This window comes from Leopardus geoffroyi, chromosome A3 (assembly GCF_018350155.1).
Source record: "Leopardus geoffroyi isolate Oge1 chromosome A3, O.geoffroyi_Oge1_pat1.0, whole genome shotgun sequence".
Taxonomy (NCBI): domain Eukaryota; kingdom Metazoa; phylum Chordata; class Mammalia; order Carnivora; family Felidae; genus Leopardus; species Leopardus geoffroyi.
Window position 1 is genome coordinate 3,544,894 of NC_059336.1, and position 15,863 is coordinate 3,560,756.

A 15,863-nucleotide genomic window follows, 5' to 3' on the forward strand; every position below is an offset into this window, starting at 1 on the left:
AACCCTTTCCTTTTACTTAAAAATGAAATTCAAGGTAGTGATGCAGAATCCTAGGGACTTCCATTTGCTTGGCCCCTTGGAAGAAATGTGTAGGGGTATCAATTGTGCACAGATGTTATCAAAGAAGAGGTTATATTTTTTTTATGGCTGGGCTTGTAATGTTTAGTTTGGGGAGGTTTTAAAACACATCAGATCAAAATATACATGGAAATATTCTAAAATAACATCTAGAGGAAAAGAATTCAGTACATCCCCCCCCCCCCCAGGAATACAGATGTTTATTTTTTAGTGTTTATTTTTGAGAGAGAAGAGGGGGGCAAAGAGAGAGGGAGACAGAATCGGAAGTAGGCTCCAGGCTCTCAGCTGTCAGCACAGAGCCCGATGGGGGGCTCAAACCCACGAACCAGGAGATCATGGCCTGAGTCAAAGTCAGGCACTTAACCGACTGAGCCACCCAGGCACCCCAGGAATCAGATGTTTTTAATGAGATTTGTCTGTTGTGCTATCTTGAACTTCAGATACTATAATTTTGGTTTATGCTGCAATAGCATTAATTTTAAATGCAAGGGAGTTGGAGGGGTGAGGGTTTTCACACTAATGAAATGCCTGCCTTAACATCAATAGGGCCTTTACTCTTCACCTAATAAAATGTGCATTTTATGCAAGTCAAGTACTGTCAATATGAGATTACAATGAATACTGATGTTTGGGACAGATTTCATGTTTAAGCAATTTTAAGCTTATTTAACACATGTAGTTGTTTCGCTTTGTTCTGTGTAGTTGATTTTTAACATTTTCTATTATGTATTTATTTAAACTTAAGAAAAATTAGAGCAGCCGTTGGTAAATTATCTAAAAGACCATATAGGAAATGTTTTAGGCTTTGTGGACCAATAGGAAAATTTGAGTGCCGGAAGCCGAGCTATCCAACCGGCCTGATGGCAGGGCCCGGGCGGTGGACGGATCGGGACTGCAGGGCAGCCTGCCAACAGTAAAGCTTCTTGTACTCCGGCTTTTATGTAATCTTGCCTTAACAAAAGTCCCTGGGGAATTATGTATTGGGGAATTGCCCTCGACAGGCCTCCTGGGAAAAGAACCACTGGGAAAGAAAGAAGGTTCCGCAAGGAAATCGTGCCAAAGGTTAGCCCTTGCCACCCCCTATAAAGACTCCTCTACCCAAAGGAAGGATAGCCTCATACATTTCCCAGCCAAGGAAGGAACAAATGGATTTGAAAGCCCCACTCTGGCAACAAAGGAGTGTATCTATGGGCACAAGTTACTCCAACCCCTAGGCCCACTTGGCCCCCAGGAGGCATTCCAGATGATGACTGAACCTAGTCGGTTAAGGTACAGAATGGTTCATTAGTTCCTAGGTGCATTGTCTCTCTGAGAATGTGTAAGGCGTGGGTTCCTAAGGCCCTCTTGGCCCCCTTCTAGCACCTTGGACCGAGGTGAACACTTTTGTTCCTCAAGCCACAAGTGGTTCAGGGAAACAACTAAGAGGTCATGTCCCTGTAACTGTTCCACTTGAGGTGTTGAGAGATAAATGACCTTTCATGAAAACAGCAAGGCAAATGCTTTATAGATTATAGATAAACGTAGATAATGAAAATAATGTAAGAAATTAATCAATAAGCAAAGGGCAGGAGGGAACGTTACGAGAAAATTACCATGTTATTCCTTAAAGGGTGATTATACATAGGAACATTTTTAGAATTAGGTAATGCCAGAAAACATAGATGACGCACAGTACAAGGAAATTGCTAACAAATATGCCACGTTTGCCACAATAAAGCGGCCAGTTCAACACACTTCTGTGGTCTGTGTTCATTTTTATTTTTGTTCTATTTTTTTTTTTCACTTTTTCGCCGACGCTGTTCATCCTTCGGGAACCCCTGGACCTAATGGAGCAGGACTCTGGCATTTGAGAATATATATAGGTCTTGTATAAACATGTCAAGTTGTAACTGTTTAAAAACGTACGATCCATTTTTAGCCTGCAGGGCATTAAAAGAAAGAAAAAAAGGCAGGCCAGATTTGGTCTGTGGGCTGTCGTTTGCAAGACCCCTAGTGTAGAAGAAACTTTTAAAGATCAGCTCTCTTCTTTATTATAAATTTCTTTCTTAATTTATCTTACTATTTAACAAAAATAGTGATTTGAGTCAATTTTGCATTAGCAGAGGCTAATGATAATGTTAGTTAACTAACACAGAAGTACGACTTCTTGGTCCTATTTCAAACATGTTAAAAATAAATGATCATTATAGCCAATAATTTATATTTCTTACCTGGATTGCAACTTAACACCATGTTGGTGTAGGTGTATCGCACTTCCTCAACCAAACCGAGCCGTAAAGTGGTAACTATTCCAGAAGAACATGTGGAAGAAAGAAATTTTGCAGCATTAGTATAGCCAAGCAGAAACGTAAATCCTTGGCTCTACAGACGTTACCAGAGAGACCCAGATGCCACCACATCCTGATACCACAGAAGGCGAGCAGACCCTCTGAGCGGTACTCGACTGTGCGGGTTCTGTCCAGGGCTTCATTCCACAGTAAACTGGAGGTCCACGGTGACAAACTCGGCTCCAACCTCAGCACAAGGCGTGAGGCTCCCAGCTGTGGGAGGGACCCAGCTGTCAACACCACCTGTTGGCCGGTAACCCACTCACGGTTACCGTCCATGAACTCATACTCAGTTCTTTAACAGCGAGTGGAAAGTTCAAGAAAGCAGAGAAGGAATCATAACTCCCATGAGGAAACAACGAAAGTAGAATTCTGATCACAATATCACATTAGGAAATAGTAGCAACAAACAAATGTAAGAGCAAGGTGTGAGGTGTTCCCGAGACCGTCTGTGCCACACCGGGGGTCACCAGTGTCACCCGGTTCTCTGGGTGGAAGGCAGGGAATGGACCATTCTCTCAGGGCACACACCTGCGCTGAAATAACACTTTCAGTATATGTATCTTTGAAAAAGAATAAACTGCATTTAGAAGGCAATAATGCATATATAATAGCATGTTTCTAAGAATTATTAGCATTATGCCACATCCAGCTTTCTCTCCCATTGCCTATTGTCAAGAAAGTGTGATTTTTAGAATTTCCCTGTTCACCTTCTTTAAAGGAGATTTAACAGTTGAAAGACTTAAAAGTTATTATTCTAAACATAAAACAAGATTGTTTCTCATAAAGCAGTGGACCTGATAGCTAGTAGCTTTTCCATTGTTCAGTCTAACATCATCTAAATATGAACTAGTGATCTGTTCCTGAGATCACTATCAATAAGTCCACAGAAAAATTAATTTATGGTAATTCACTGTTTAGAAATATTTTCATATGTTCTGTTGGACTCTCAACATGTTCAGTTTCTTATCAACATCTCAGAGGTTTCTTTCACACGAAAAACTGAAAACAATCTCTGGAAAAGAACTTGGGTAAGTGGAGATTAGAAGCATGTGAGACTAACGATATCATCAATAAAATTAGAATTATCCATTACTGGACTTGAATTTGCTATTAAAGAACTGTGGGTATGTAGCTAAAAACTTGGATTTTCATCTCCCAGAATTTAGACTTGTAATTACCACATATTTCCACAAGATGGACTTCTTGATGTTGGGGTTTTGGGTTCAGGGGGCTTTAGACATTTCAGTTGTCTAAAAATTATTCATGTTGTATAATTTCAAAGCCCCTTTTAATGTTTAAAAATGTAGTTTTTACAAAGACTTATAATGTACTATTTCTCCTATATTGGGTTAAAACTTGGTATTTCTAAAAGTGACTTAATTTCCCCCATAAAATAATCAATTATGGTTTTTAAATCTGTTCAACTGCTTAAAAACAGAATTTCTTTAACGACTTCCTGTTGTTACTTTAATAGCTGATCTTATTTTGTAAAAATTAGAACAAATGATTTGTGAAGTCAATGCATAAAAACCTCATTAACGCCTCCCAGTTGTGGAGAACTGTGATAACTCAGACACTGTATGTGATTGTTATTGAATAAGAAGGCAGACGTGGCTTTTCCTAAATCTCAAGGCTCTGAAGTACGTACACTTTCTCCTCAAATTTATAGAACACGTGTGCGTTTATATACACATGCATGTGTATCACCCATTCCGTGAGATTTATGCACTGCTGTTTCATTTTGTTCCTCCAGACAGGATAAGAGACATTCGAGATGGCATACCAGAGCCTTCCCTAGTGCAGGGTGGACACACTCCATTCACAGTTTCAGTTCACCTCTTGACCTCTAGGATAAGAATGTGAACTTCGGAAATACAACTTAAAGGAACAGTTTATGATTAAGACAACGTAGAAGGTAGATACCGTTGCTAAAAATTTTGATTACAAGGAAGATGTCTTCTGGTTTTAGGATATCTTAGAGCCCTCGAGCCTGAACCACACCAAATCCTCCATCGGGTATCCTGTATCTTAACTTGCGAATTTACCCATTAGTTACGGAGCTGACTGACTGTTCTTGGGCAAAACTACCTGAACACGTGTCCCATCTGCCAAGCCACCTCTAACCAGAGGCCTGCTTTAGCCATCTTCTAAACAGTACCGGTCCCTTCTGCTTTGGGGGCCAGGATGGTTTCGAACAGAAGGACCCCTCTCTGTTCCTCATTTCATATTTCTATATGAAAACTTCAAATGGAATAAAACAAAGCAGGGAGCCGCTAGTATGTGCTTTAGAATAGGTTGACTGGCCACAAATAATGGCTTATGAATACAGTAAATATAGGCACATGCTAAATACACCATATATACATACATACACATAAATGCTCACAAAAGCAGAACCAGGCTTCTGGTTAGAAAATGTTTACATATCATCTCGTCTCACAGGCAAAGAAATTGAGGCTCCGAGAAGTGAACCGATTCGCAGAAGGTGACACAGCAAGTTAAGAGGCTGGAAGTTTGCGACCAACAGCGATTGCTTTCAAAGAGTCGAGTTCAACCAACTACCACTGTGTTTGCCAGCAGCCAGGATCCAGCACCTGTCCCTTACGACAGAGTGCTGCCACGAGGGCCGAGCAGCTTCCACGGGCACCCTACCCACTTCGGTCATAAAGCAGTTGAGCAGGAGGGGTCGTGGGAAGCAGTGAGGCCGTGTGTGCAGGAGGAAGTCATAGGGGACACGCACCTGCTCCGGGGCTCCCTGGCGGGCCCACGAGCAGGTAACATTTGCCGGATGCATACAACATGTCGGGTGCTGTTCCCGCATTTAGAAATTACAGCCATGTGTTGAGAGAGAGGGAGAGAGAGAGAGAGACAGAGAGAGCGATGATCTTCCTAGAGAGAAAGTCGGAATCTTGGTGAACAGCGCAGAGCTGGGATTTAAGCCACAGGGTCTGCAGGCTTCTCAAGGCGTGCTCCGAGCCCTGGGCTTCCCGCCTCCGCATGCCTCTGGAGGCTCTCGGGTGGGCAGGCGGGCTCTCTTCTGTGAGGACACTTCTCCAAAGGCCAAGTAAAACTACCTTTCGGGGAACGTTAATTTGTGTTTATTTTCCCCCTTGGTGCCAACATTCCTTTTTACCTTTGTGCTGGGGTAACTTTCCTCTTTATAATCTCCACTCCATCTCAACCTTTGTCTCTTCTAACGGTTTTCAACAGTGTTTACAAATGCAAACCCGAAGATACCCTTAAAGAGGGCCTCATCTTCATCGTGGTAGAATTCTCCCGCCGAGCTGGTACTTACTTCCAGGGTCATTTCTCTACGATACGTAAACTCAAATTAACTTGACAAAGATAATTCGATTTCCCAAGGCACAAACCACATACGCTACCAGAAGTTACAAAACAAAAGCACACAAAGTTGGAATTCTCTTTTGCGGGTTTGGATTTGATGGCTCAAAAGTAAGAAAACTGGACTTCTATCACAGATCTCCGATCTAACACACCTCTCTCATCCCACCTCCAAGAAAACGTAAAACCCAGGTTCATTGCCTGCAATAAGTAGTCATTTAATTAAAGAACAAAATTAACAGGAATCAAAATGTTGCAGCTGTATTTTTTTTGTTAGACATTATATAAAAAAAGAAAAGTATAATACAGTAAATAATTTTGTATAACGTGAACGTAAAGAGTTCTCAAATTAACTGTGATCAGAATAAAAATGTCTTTCCAACAGAATACTGAACGTCACTGTGCCGCACGTCCCGTGTCGGGGGCCCGGAGGGGTGCCGGCACCTGCCCGTCGCCCGCCCTCCGTCGCACCGCAGGGCTGCGAAACAAGGTTCAAAGGCAAAGGACAGTTTTCTTCTGGGAGAGCGACCCTGGGTCTTAACCGGTCCGACAGTTCCTACCCCTCAGACACCAGAGAGTGAAGGCTGTCCCCTGGTTTCTCCTCGTACAGGTGAGCACAGCCCAGACCACCTGCCCGCGTGATCCTGCTCCTGGCGCTGACACAGCAGGGGGTCTGGAGCTGAACTTCAGGAAAGTTCCCTGACGAATGTTCAGTGTTGGTATCAAAAATTAAACAAAAATTCTTCTCAGAAGAAAATCTCTATGGCCTGTGGAATCTAGGAATTACGAAAAGACAAAACAGTTTAAGGCTATACACTTCTAAGTGAAAACGGCCCAAACCTTCCACTATTAAAAGCTGCTCAGACATCCACCATATAAGACCCAAGGATGGACGTGCTCTGCGTCAAGCAGCGGGGGGCCCAGAGGGCTCCCGGCTCCCAGGCCCACGCTGGGCCCCCAAAGGAATTATATGCTGAATTCCGAAGACTTCCTACAACTCCGTTTGAAGGGCTGCCTGCCAAGCCCTTGGTGTGCGCAGAAAAGGCCAAGGCTTTGCTACATCGGTAGAAATAATGAAATGACGGATGAAACAAACTATTGGAAGTCCTAATACAGCTGTGGTTTGGTTTTATTCCGGTAGAGCTGGTAACGTGCTTGCGGTGACATTGAACACGTTGAAGAAAATCTCATGTGGCTGGTGGTGTTCTTTTAAAAGTTTATACCAAGTGCTAGCATGTGGTATATACCACCTTATCACTGTTTCTTGATGTCCAGGTTTGGGGTTAACTCTTAAAATCCCATCATCTAAGAAAGGCATTCAGGGCTTACAAGAGAAAATAGATCTCTTTGGTAAACAACCCTTAATAATGTGTAATGAGAAAATGTATTAAATGTTAACATCCATAAGACCATGTCATAATTGATAGCCTTTTTCTTCAACACAGGGTGATCACTAAAAATAGCTTTGGTTTTACTGGGCACGGTTTATTTCCTAAACATTTTTGAGTGTTTTGAATAATCAAAACTAAGACAATCTATTCCTGCCAAACATATGCCAGTCAGGGGGGAGGGAAACCTTAAAGTTTTTTAAACTATTTATTTGTATCATTTTCTCCTGCTTTTGCAACCTCAACTTCCTCCCTCAATATATTCGTCCTAAAACTGCCTTGTGGGATAGAGTTCCATCACACCTGCCTCTGCTCCACAGCCGCACTGACCTTACAGACAGAATGTTTTGGTTTTTTTTTAATTTTTTTTTTTCAACGTTTATTTATTTTTGGGACAGAGAGAGACAGAGCATGAACGGGGGAGGGGCAGAGAGAGAGGGAGACACAGAATCGGAAACAGGCTCCAGGCTCTGAGCCATCAGCCCAGAGCCCGACGCGGGGCTCGAACTCACGGACCGCGAGATCGTGACCTGGCTGAAGACGGACGCTTAACCGACTGCGCCACCCAGGCGCCCCAGACAGAATGTTTTAAAGAACTGCAGGGGCCACCTTGGGACAACCAGAAAAGGAAAGGAGTCCCACTATTTTAGTTTAAGGAAGTATCTACACCCAGGATTTCCATTCTCTTTGCATCTGGGGCTGGAGCGCCTTGAGGCCAAGGGAGAAGTGATACGGGAACTGGTTCAGGTGAAGGCTGGTAGCCACACACCCACACTCGTCAGGATTAAACAGGAGGACTTTCATCGGGCGTTACGACTCGTGGCCATGCAACGAACATGCAGCCAGTGAGCCAGGGCCACTGCGTCACCCAGAGGCCACCGCATGGCATCTTTATGATAACACGAACACGGAGCGCATTCACCTTGAAGTGGAAAGTCTTGGGTATGGATGAAGGCCAGTGTATTCCCACCGGAACGGAGGTTCCCTGCAGAGGGGGCCTCCGTTAGCTAATGCAGGGCTACATTCTCAGCACCTGTAGATGCACTGGGCACACGGCAGGTGCTCAAATATGTGAGTGATGGGGAAGCATCAGCTCGGGTTAAAGATGTGAACAGAAATTCAAGCCAGGAACGAGTACCTGGGAGTGACTTCACGGCCTCCTGTCAGTATCGAGGAGTGGGGTTCTATAGTGGGGCCGTCTGGCCTTCACAGGAGGCGGATCTAATGTGCTGGCAGATTACTCACATTACTTTGAGGCTTTTCTTAAAGGTACATTAACTACTGGGCACCTGGGGGGCTCAGCTGGTTAAGCATCTGACTTTGGCTCAGGTCATGATCTCACAGCTTGTGGGTTCTAGCCCTGCGTCGGGCTCTGTGCTGACAGCTCGGAGCCTGGAGGCTGCTTCGGATTCTGTCTCCCTCTTTCTGTCCCTCCCTGCTTTCTCTCTCTCTCTCTCTCTCTCTCAAAATAAATGAACTTAAGGGGCACCTGGGTGGCTCAGTAAGTTAAGCCTCTGACTTCAGCTCAGGTCATGATCTCACAGTTCATGGGTTTGAGCCCCTTCTCTGGCTCTGTGCTGATAGCTCAGAGCCTGGAGCCTGCTTTGGATTCTGTGTCTCCCTCTCTCTGCCCCTCCCCTGCTCCTGCTCTGTCTCTCTCTCTCTCTCTCTCAAAAATAAATAAATATTTAAAAAAAAAGTCCTACTGTTTTAGTTTAGTTTTTATTGTTTTCTTTTTTTTACCTTATAAAACATAACTAAAATATAAATTTAAGGAGGAAGGCACTAAAGGTAAAAACATGGGGCGCCTGGGTGGCTCAGTTGGTGGAGTGTCCGACTTGGGCTCAGGTCATGATCTCATGGTTCACGGGTTCGAGCCCCGTGTCAGGCTCTGTGCGGACAGCTCAGGGCTTGCTTGGAGCCTGCTTCAGATTCTGTGTCTCCCTCTCTCTCTGCCCCTCCCCTGCTCGCACTCCAGATGGCTTGCTCACTCACTGGTGCGTGCACTCCTGTCTCTCGCAAAAATAAATGAACGTTAAAAAAGAAACAAACAACCGTACATTAACTACTTAAATAAACCCAGGACCCACGTTCTACACGCCACCTTCCCCTAAGCCCACAGGAGCCGTGACCAAGAAGGAGGCACACTGTCTGTTCAGCACAGCTCTCGGCAGAAATACGGGATCCGTTTGCCTAATTACATAGATCTCTGTGGCGTTTTATCTTTTCTTTCTAAAGGAACACCGTGTTGTAAGTACCATGAAATCTACACGAACATCTAGAAATCTGACCTTGTCAAATGCTTGCTTGATGCATGGACCTCCATCTCGTTACTTTTGTATTCATTGAGCTCTTTGCGAATGGCTGCCTGAAATGTAAACACAGGACAGGAAGAAGCTGACATAGGAAATTAGTACCCTGGCTGTGGCTCAACAACAGTTTGCAATCCTGGTTGAGTTCTGGCGTTTTGTAATGTAGTTCAAACAAAGAAAAAGAAACCACTTGTGGCCCAGCATTCAGCCTCTTAGCACGTGCACGGCCCTGATGCAGGTGTCCAGGAAGAGGTCAGTGAATTGATTTGCTGTGTCGGAGAAGGAAGACAACGCCCACCAGATGTGACAGTGGCCCCGGCACGTGCTTAGGGACTCCATGAAGTAGGGACACCAAATTCATGAAGGAGGTCGGGCTTTTGGTGGACTTATTTGGAATTCTGCAATTAGATCATTGAGAAGCCATTCTAATTTCAGCATGAGGTCAGGCGTGGTGTCACGTGAAAAACAGTATTGTGGCTACACGCGGGTGGGGGGCGCATTGCAGTGTTTCAGGGCGGGTCCTCGGGCTCTTCCAGCCTCCCCCTGCCCCCTGGGACCGTGCCCTCCCTCACATAAACCCTCAGGGGCCAGCTGGGGGCAGGGAGAGGCTCTGAGCCAGGGATCCCAGGGAGCACTCCTCCCGCGCTCAAACCCGGGTGATGCCAGAGATGTGCTCGCTTCTCCCCTCGCCCAGGGAGCCAAGGCTCGGTCCGCCTGCCGGCTGGCTGCGCCTGGCCAAGGGGATGCGACACCTGCGTGCATTTACATGTCACCTCACTTATTCACGGTCCGCACGCGGGGAACAAGGAACAATTAGCACGTTCGGCAACTCACTGGCTGAGCAAATGATTTTGCTCTTCCTAAAAGCTGTAAAATCATGAGCGGCCAGAGGGGATGAGGCTTCAGTCCTGCCCATCCACAGCATGGGACCATGGACAGGAACATACCCTCTGAGCCCGTCCAAATCATCTGTCCGATAGCACCTCCATAGGGGTGATAATGACACATCTCTCACGGGGACTTTCTGAGGATTAAATGAAATAATAATGCCAGACAGGCTGGTTCAGTCCAGGACAGGGCGAGGGTTAGGTGAACGTTCATTCCCTCTGCTCTGTCCCCTAGTGTCTGGGACCCACTGCTTCCTTGCTCTCGTCCTGCACCCAGAGCGTTCAGGTCACACTGCCCTGGAGGCTCCCGGGACCCCACCCCGGACCAGTCCTGGGCGCATCCAGAGCCTCCTGTGTCTTCACTGCCAGGGTTTTCCTGAGGGCCTCGGCTGACTCCACCCCTCTCTGTCTCACTGTAGCGAAGTCTGTTTAAACCTCTGTCCCCTGCCTCTTTTCCTCCAGCCTTGCCTGCTTTTGGTTCATCCAGACCATAGTTCCTCAACGTCCATACTCTTGACATTCAGGATTGGAGAATTCCCTGTTGTGGGGCCATCCTGTGCATTATGGGACGTTTAGTGGCATCCCTGCGTTCCACCCGCTACACTCCAGTAGCACCTGTCACTTGTGACAGCCAGAAATGTCTGCAGACATTGCCCCCTAGTTGGAAACACAGCCGCGACCCCAGATTGGCTTTGTGAGACCAACAACGGGGGTCAAAGCACAGGCTTAATTTCCAGACCTGGTGGCATCCACTTTGGTAGGGTCCCTTCTCTAAGGAAAAAAAAAAAAACCTCAGGGCAACCCGGCTATTCACGTATGTGACAACATCCCTCACGACCTTGTAACATGAGACCACTTAATCAGACTGCATGTTTGTATGTTACCATATATGAGAGACAAAGAAGTAAATATATAAAAAAACTATGCCACATGGGGGCACCTGGGTGGCTCAGTGGGTTAAGCATCCGTCTTCGGCTCAGGTCACGATCTCGCGGTTCGCGAGTTCAAGCCCTGTGTCGGGCTCTGCGCTGACAGCTTGGAGCCCGGAGCCTGCTTCAGGATTCTGTGTCTCCCTCCCTCTCTCTCTCTGCACCTCATCCGCTCACTCTGTCTCTGTTTCTGTCTCTCTCTCTCTCTCTCTCTCAAAAATAAACATTAAAAAAAACAACCCTACGTCACGTGGCGTTCGGGGCTCAGTTCTTCGGGTACGAACCCAATGGAGCGGTGCCGGCACGAATAAACTCAGGAAGGAAGAGCCTGGGTGTCAGGACTCTCTGTGCGAGAACCCCGCTACGCCACCATCCAGGCACGAACTCCCTGGCATGTCGTGGCTTGCCCTCATCACGTGCTGCCATACCCCAGCCTACCCCGACCAGCAGACAGGTCTGCTCTGTACCTTGTCGGCCGCTGACAGTCGTGTCCACGGCTTGTCTGCCCGTCTGTCATAATCCTGAGCTTTCGCCACCTCCACATAGTCACTGAACCGTATCAGAATCTTTCGGTCTCTTAGCTCGTCAACTGTGGGTCTCTGATTAAGCTGAAATACAAGATCGTCACAGTTAGCTATTATCACCTGCCAGACCAGCTTTCTCAGGAAACTCCAAACAAACACGTTTCTATAGGTAAGCGGGAAGCTCTGCGACTGTGAAGTAGAATGACCCTAATGCCTACAGTCTCCCACGTGAAGGCTCAGATTACACGCTCTTAAATTGCAGCCCCCCAGCACATTCCCTCAGAGGGGGCACTCCCAGGAGCCTGGCTGCACCCTGTACACCGCACAGCCTCAGGGAAAGGGGGGCGAATGAATGGCGAGCAAGCTGTACTCCCGCAGCCGCTTCTTCCACTCTCGTTAGAGGAGCTCTTAACAAAAAGTCCCCGACAGAGGGGTCGCTGCCACACCAGACTCACAAGTCAAGCTCAGGAAGGATATTCGATGAACCTGAAGCCCATGGGTCAAGACGTCGTCGTCATCACTACGGAGCACAGAGAGCCCCCAGGACGCTCGAGTTCAGACACGGTCGGCACCCCGAACCAGATGGGACTGTGCAGCTGTTACCCAAGCTGGCCGGGGCCAACTTCACCCTGGCCGTGTGCATCCCTGATACACAGCCCGGACGCCAATAAGAAGTTTCTGCCATCAGGAGCTTCTCGACAAACTGAACGTGCCGAAGAGCGTCACAGGGAACCGAACGCTGGCACCCAGGGGTGCACTTCTCGGGCACCACGTAGAGATCCAGGGGGATGAAGAAAAACGCCTTTAAAAACTTATCCCTGGACATGAGTGGTGACGGCATCGGGCTTGTCCCGCCAAAAGAGCTGTTCCTGTGCCCGGTAAGGGTCTCACCCGCGGGCACGGAGGGTCACAGCAGGGGCGGCAGGGGCACTGGGGAGTGAATCCGCTGCTGGCCAGGAAGACGTCGTCCAGTGACACAGGGACGCCCCGCCTCACCCACCCCAGCACCGCCCAGGCGGCTTTTTTTCCAGCGCGCCTGTCCCTCGAGATTCAGGGCGTAAAAGGCGCTTAAATCACAGTACCTTTCTTGTCAATCTCTGCTTGATTTCTCTTCTTTCTTCCTGCTCTGTCTGATCGTTCCTTTCTGTGAAAGGTTAACACAGAAAAAAAAATGGGTTTAGACTTTCTTCTTTTTGGTGGAGAAGTGAGCTCACGGCCTCCACTTTCTTGTGGCTGAGGCGGATGTCAAGAACGCCTCACGGGGGACACTTTTTTCCATGTCACAGCTGGCTCTCCTCCACTCCGCCAGCCACGGCTCAGACCGTGGTCTCACTGCCACACAGAGACGCGTGCGTGGGGGTTTGTTCTGCCCCCATCCCAGCCTCCCTCCTGCCCTTCCTTGGGGTCATCGGTCGCTGGCCCCCCTCGGCTGTGCATTTATTTGCAGGAGAAACAGGGAGTTCTTCGCTCATCAAATATCTCATCTCTTTACGTCCAGGAACATAGACAGCACGCACCGTTTTAGTAGGACAAGCGAGTGTGCGCGACAGCTCTACTCACGTATATCATCTATGAATATTATACACGGATACTAACAGAACTGTCCCTGCTTGCTGTTCTCTTCTCCTCCTCCCGAGGTATGCGGACTTTTCGCCAGCCAACATCCGACAAGGAACAACCTCTCCAGACTCTGGGCAACACGGGCTTGCCTGGAATTTATACTTCCAGGGTGTATTTCAAATCTAAACATAGCACGAACCCAGCCGACTCCCCGTGGCAGAAACGAGCACGCTTAGCACACGTTACACGCCGTGCCTTTTAAAGGAGCCTCCGTGCCTCACGGAGCTCGGCTCTGCTGCTGAGTTGTTACTATTAACATTCAAGCTGTCCTCATACCTACACCTGGGAGCTAAAAATAGAGAATTGGGAGCTGCGGTGTAAAATGCAGGCTTTGCCCTGGGATACGAGATAATGGATGTCCTATTTCTGGCACTCTCTGTTGCTAAAGAAAGCCTCGGGACCCATTCTGGGAAGGGACGCTCGCCTGCCAGCACTCACTCCTAGAAACCCGGCTGCTGGGAGGGAGGGGAGGGAGGGGAGGGAGCCCGCTGCCCGCAGGTGACGCAACCCCACATCGCCTGCCTTTACTTAAGACATTCTGCACGTGTGTACACTTGCGGGACTGGGTGCGGGATGTATTGTACGTTTCAGTAACTTTTTGAAAAGGGAGATTTATCTCCTGTTTGAATGTTTTAGAAAAGGAAATGAAACCCTGTTATGTTCTTGGTTTTTAATCCAATGATAAACCAGAAGAAAACCACAGCTGCAAGGTCTCATCAGGAAGCTGATGATACGGTCAAGAAAAAAATCGTGAAAGTATCCATTCAAGGCCAACCGTGAGGGATTTAAGGGGTGATGTGAAGCGAATTTTTCAGATTTCTTGAAAAACAGGCCACGGGCAAAGTCTAAGCGGTGCAGGGACAGGGACAGAAAACCAGACCTTTGTTTTTCATCATCAGCGACGTCATCACCAAGGCCACGGTGCTTTGGAGCGCTGGTCTTGGAAAGTGGGGTCCCCTCCCTAGCAGGGTCCCCTCTGCGCCAGGTGCTTTACTGGGCACTGACCCCAACAAGGCCTTCCTCAAAGCCCTAGCCCCCAGGTTGTCTCTGAGCTCCACCTAGCGATGGCTTTGTGGGCCTTTTGTTCCGAGACCCAGGAAGCCCCCCGAGCCTTATACACAACACGGGACCCATGACCATGGTCTCCACACCCACACGTTCCGGAAAGAGTGCCAGCGGCTTGGACAGCCACATTCGAGTCTTCCACAAATAATCAGAGATGCACTGCTGCTTCTAAGGCAGGGGCCAGAACTGGCCCGTGGAGCCAGGCAGCCTTCGGCTCCACCTCTCTGCCAAGGAAATGGGACAGCAGTGCAAACCACAGGACCCCGTTGTAACGAGTAAAGCGAGTAAAGCGGAACAGCAGCCAGCCCCGAGCACCGAGCGGGCACAGCGGGGGGCCTAAGGCGGACGTATCAGGTTTGGTGCCTCCGCCTGGAAAGGGGCCACCGTGTCTCATCCAGGAATAACAACCCAGGCCGAGCTCTAAGTGTCCCTGAGACCCGATCACAGTCAGTCACGAGCTCGCCGCTTACGTGACAACATGCTAACAAGTGATTATAGGTAGGAAATGCACTGTAGCAGGAACGTTTGGAGCCGGTGTCGGGGGCCTGTGATTGTATGTTGTGTGCCGGACCATATATGGTTACCCTATTCTCAGCTCCCCAGAACAAAACAAAGCCGACACCCGCCATGAACTAGCAGTGACATCCGCAGATGCTCCCACTCAGGGGCCTTGAAAAGCTTCCGAACTGTGGCCGGCTCGATGGCGAAGCAGGGATCGCCATGGCCACGGCGGAGGAAGCCCATCTCTCCCTTCCTCTCACAGAAGGTGAGTGCAGGAAGTTCCACGTATCCACTTACCCCCTCTATTCAAGCACCGGTTCTATTTTTAAGGCTCTGACGTTTCATTGTGAAGACTGCTACGATCCGAGGTGCTTACTGGCCAGAGGACCTGGTGTCCCCAGCAGCAGGGGAGAGGTCCACACGGAGGCAGAGCCCCCTCAGCTCACTGGGAAGCCCCGCCCCCCGCCCCCCCCGTGGTGGCAGCAGACCCCTCCCAGGGCGGCTCAGCGAAGTCCACACCTTGCCCACCAGCTCCGAGCTGCTTTAAGGACCCCTGTGACTTAGCAGCCTTATAAGTAAGTGATGGGATTTTTAACAAACCAGATACTTGGGGGGCGGGGTGGGCACCTGGGTGGCTCAGTCAGTTAAACATCTGACTCTTGATTTCGGCTCAGGTCATGATCGTGGTTTGTGGGATCGAGCCCCACATCAGGCCTTGGGCCGACGGCATGGAGCCTGCTTGGGATTCTCTCTCTCTGACCCTCCCCCGCCCTCTCAATATAAATAAACTTTTTAAAAAATTCAAATACGTGATAACTTAAATAGCTTGACTTTCTCACCTGTCTGTGTGATTAGGCAGGTAATCAATGACAAGTTCTTTAAATCCC

The 15,863-nt window shown here is 48.2% G+C and overlaps 1 protein-coding gene across 5 annotated transcripts in view; it reads right to left on the reverse strand.

Annotated features, from left to right (window-relative positions):
- Window positions 1-5,947: 5,947 nt before the first annotated feature.
- The window catches only part of PHACTR3 (phosphatase and actin regulator 3), a 214,912-nt gene continuing 204,996 nt past the window's right edge, over window positions 5,948-15,863 (reverse strand). For all 5 annotated transcript variants that reach the window (XM_045444072.1, XM_045444073.1, XM_045444070.1 and 2 more), the window contains 4 exons: window positions 12,873-12,934; window positions 11,734-11,874; window positions 9,430-9,506; window positions 5,948-6,526 (listed from right to left, as the gene is read on the reverse strand). In XM_045444072.1, the coding sequence (XP_045300028.1) occupies window positions 6,511-6,526; window positions 9,430-9,506; window positions 11,734-11,874; window positions 12,873-12,934 (296 nt within the window). In that variant the 3' untranslated portion in view covers window positions 5,948-6,510. The remainder of the gene's footprint in view (window positions 6,527-9,429; window positions 9,507-11,733; window positions 11,875-12,872; window positions 12,935-15,863) is intronic.